Source organism: Miscanthus floridulus, chromosome 17, assembly GCF_019320115.1.
Source record: "Miscanthus floridulus cultivar M001 chromosome 17, ASM1932011v1, whole genome shotgun sequence".
NCBI lineage: Eukaryota > Viridiplantae > Streptophyta > Magnoliopsida > Poales > Poaceae > Miscanthus > Miscanthus floridulus.
Genome location: NC_089596.1, coordinates 104,264,546 through 104,266,671, shown reverse-complemented (window position 1 = coordinate 104,266,671; position 2,126 = coordinate 104,264,546). Strand labels below are relative to the sequence as shown.

The following is a 2,126-nucleotide window of genomic DNA, read 5'->3' as shown; positions in this document are numbered from 1 at the left end:
TCCTCGGTCCCAAGCGATTCCTACGTTTCTCTGGTGCCATCTCGTCCAACTCCTCTGCTTGGATCTATGGACACATAGCTACGGAGAGGAAGGTGGCACCGATTGTGGACAAGGAGGGAGCGCGGGTGTGGAGAGGAGGGCGATGGCTAAACTGGTGGCGGCGGTGAGACTGATGGCGGCCAGGGATGGGGAATTGCAAGAGCAGCTAGGTCAACCAGACAAGTCAAGTCGACCCAGGGGCACCCATTGTCATTTCCAAAAAGTTCTCTGTCCAAAACCAGGGAAAATGATTGTTTACTGCGCGCGGTGTGTTACAAAGGAACCTGAATTCGTAATGTGTCTCAGCCAATAACACAGTTGGCGGTGTGCCGCAGCCAAAACAATGTTTCCCCAGTGTGCCAGCCCAAAATTTCCCAATATATTTTTACAAAATGCACGCAAGGCTTCCAAGGAAAACATGGTTTACAATAAAGTCTTTCGAATATATTAAGTACCTCTGTTGCCGGAATCTGGGTTTCGAATGAAATTACTAGAAGTTGCCCTCTGAAATTGTGACTCCTGTCGAATATCCTGCATCCATAACCCATATTTATATTAGTCAGCGTTTTCTCTAAAAAGGGGAAAGAAAAAGAAAACAAGGTTGCATAGTAGTCTGAATTTCAAACTGAATCACACAATGTACCATACCAACGAAATAAACCTACCTGATTGGTGGACTTAAAACTCTCCCTAAAAGAGGATTTGTATCATTCCCTTCGTTCTCTTGCCTCTGCGAGAGCCTTCTCAGCCTTTGCCTTTTCTATTGCCCGCTCCCGAGCTTCAGCAGTTGCTCGCTCAACTGCCGCACGTTCTGCTTTTATCCTAGCTTCTCTAGCCCTTTCAGAAGCAGTTTCAACACTTGCTCTCTCTTCTTTCTCTCGGGCCTCTGCAGATGCCAGTTGCCGTGCAGCAGTAATTCTTTCCAAAGCCATCTTTTCTGCCTTTTCACGAGCTTCAGCAAATGCTCTCTCGTGTGCTTCTCTTGTCGCCCTTTCAACAGCAAGTCTATCCTTTTTACGCTCCCTCTCCTTTTCTGCCTCTTCCAATTTTCTTCTTTCCTTCTCTTCGGCAAGTTCTCTTTCTTTCTCCAATTTCCTTCTTTCCTTCTCTTCGGCAATTTCTCTTTCTTTCTCCAATTTCCTTCTTTCCTTCTCTTCGGTAAATTCTCTTTCTCTCTCCAATTTCCTTCTTTCCTTCTCTTCGGCAAGTTCTTTCTTTCTCCAATCTCCTTTCGTTTTATTTTTTCTCGTGTACTCTTTGAGAAGACCCTTCTTTGTCCTTCTCACATGCACTATCTGTTGTTGTCACGTTTTCCCTCTCTTTGGTCCTCAAGCTTAACTCTTGATAGATGGAGGCTGAATTCTTTAGTCCGAATGGGAGTCAAAGCAGGGTACTGGATGCAGAGTCCGAGTGAGACTCGAATTGGTTGAACTGTTTCCGAGTTCGAGTAGGGTCGGAAATCGAAAAATTGTCAATTTTCTCGACGAGATCGTCCAATGCATTCTCAGATTGAGTTGGAAGGGCTTGATTCGCTGGAATCTCCATGAGGCGACCTTGGAGTGTACCGCAGTCGTCCGCCGTGTAGACCCAGGAACCGAAGATGAACACGGAACCCAGCGAGAAAATTCAGCCTGTTCGTTTCGGCCGAATTGGCTTATAAGCCATGGCTGAAAGTACGGCTGTCTGATTTGGTGTGAGAGAAAAACACTGTTTAAGCAGTGGATTATAAGCCAGATATGAACGAATAAGCCGAAACGAACATGCTGCATGTTTATGTCGAGTTCCGTAGAACTCCCGATCGCGAATTCGCCGAAAGCCCCAATCTAGCGCGCCAGCCGTCGGTGTTTAACGACCAACAACCTGTCACCATTACCCGTGATAGAGTTTGGGGAGCTTCGGCGTAGCAGAACTTGGCTGTAAACGCAAATACAACGATTTATACTGGTTTAGGCCACTTGAATAGTGTAATACCCTAGTCTAGTTAGACGTGGTGCCTTTGCGTCGGGGTATTGTATATGATTGATTGGATAAAAGGTGTGTGCGCCTGCCTCTCTTTATATAGTTCAGAGGGCAAGGCGTTTGTTCTG

The 2,126-nt window shown here is 46.2% G+C and overlaps 1 protein-coding gene across 1 annotated transcript; it reads right to left on the bottom strand.

Moving 5' to 3' along the window:
* Nucleotides 1-294: 294 nt before the first annotated feature.
* Nucleotides 295-1,584, bottom strand: LOC136516127 (auxilin-related protein 2-like). Its single transcript, XM_066509511.1, has 4 exons — nt 1,457-1,584; nt 768-1,317; nt 495-570; nt 295-323 (listed from the first exon to the last, which is right to left on the bottom strand). Exons 1-4 carry the CDS (start codon nt 1,582-1,584, stop codon nt 295-297), a joined length of 783 nt encoding a protein of 260 aa, XP_066365608.1.
* Between the last annotated feature and the right edge of the window lie 542 nt (nt 1,585-2,126).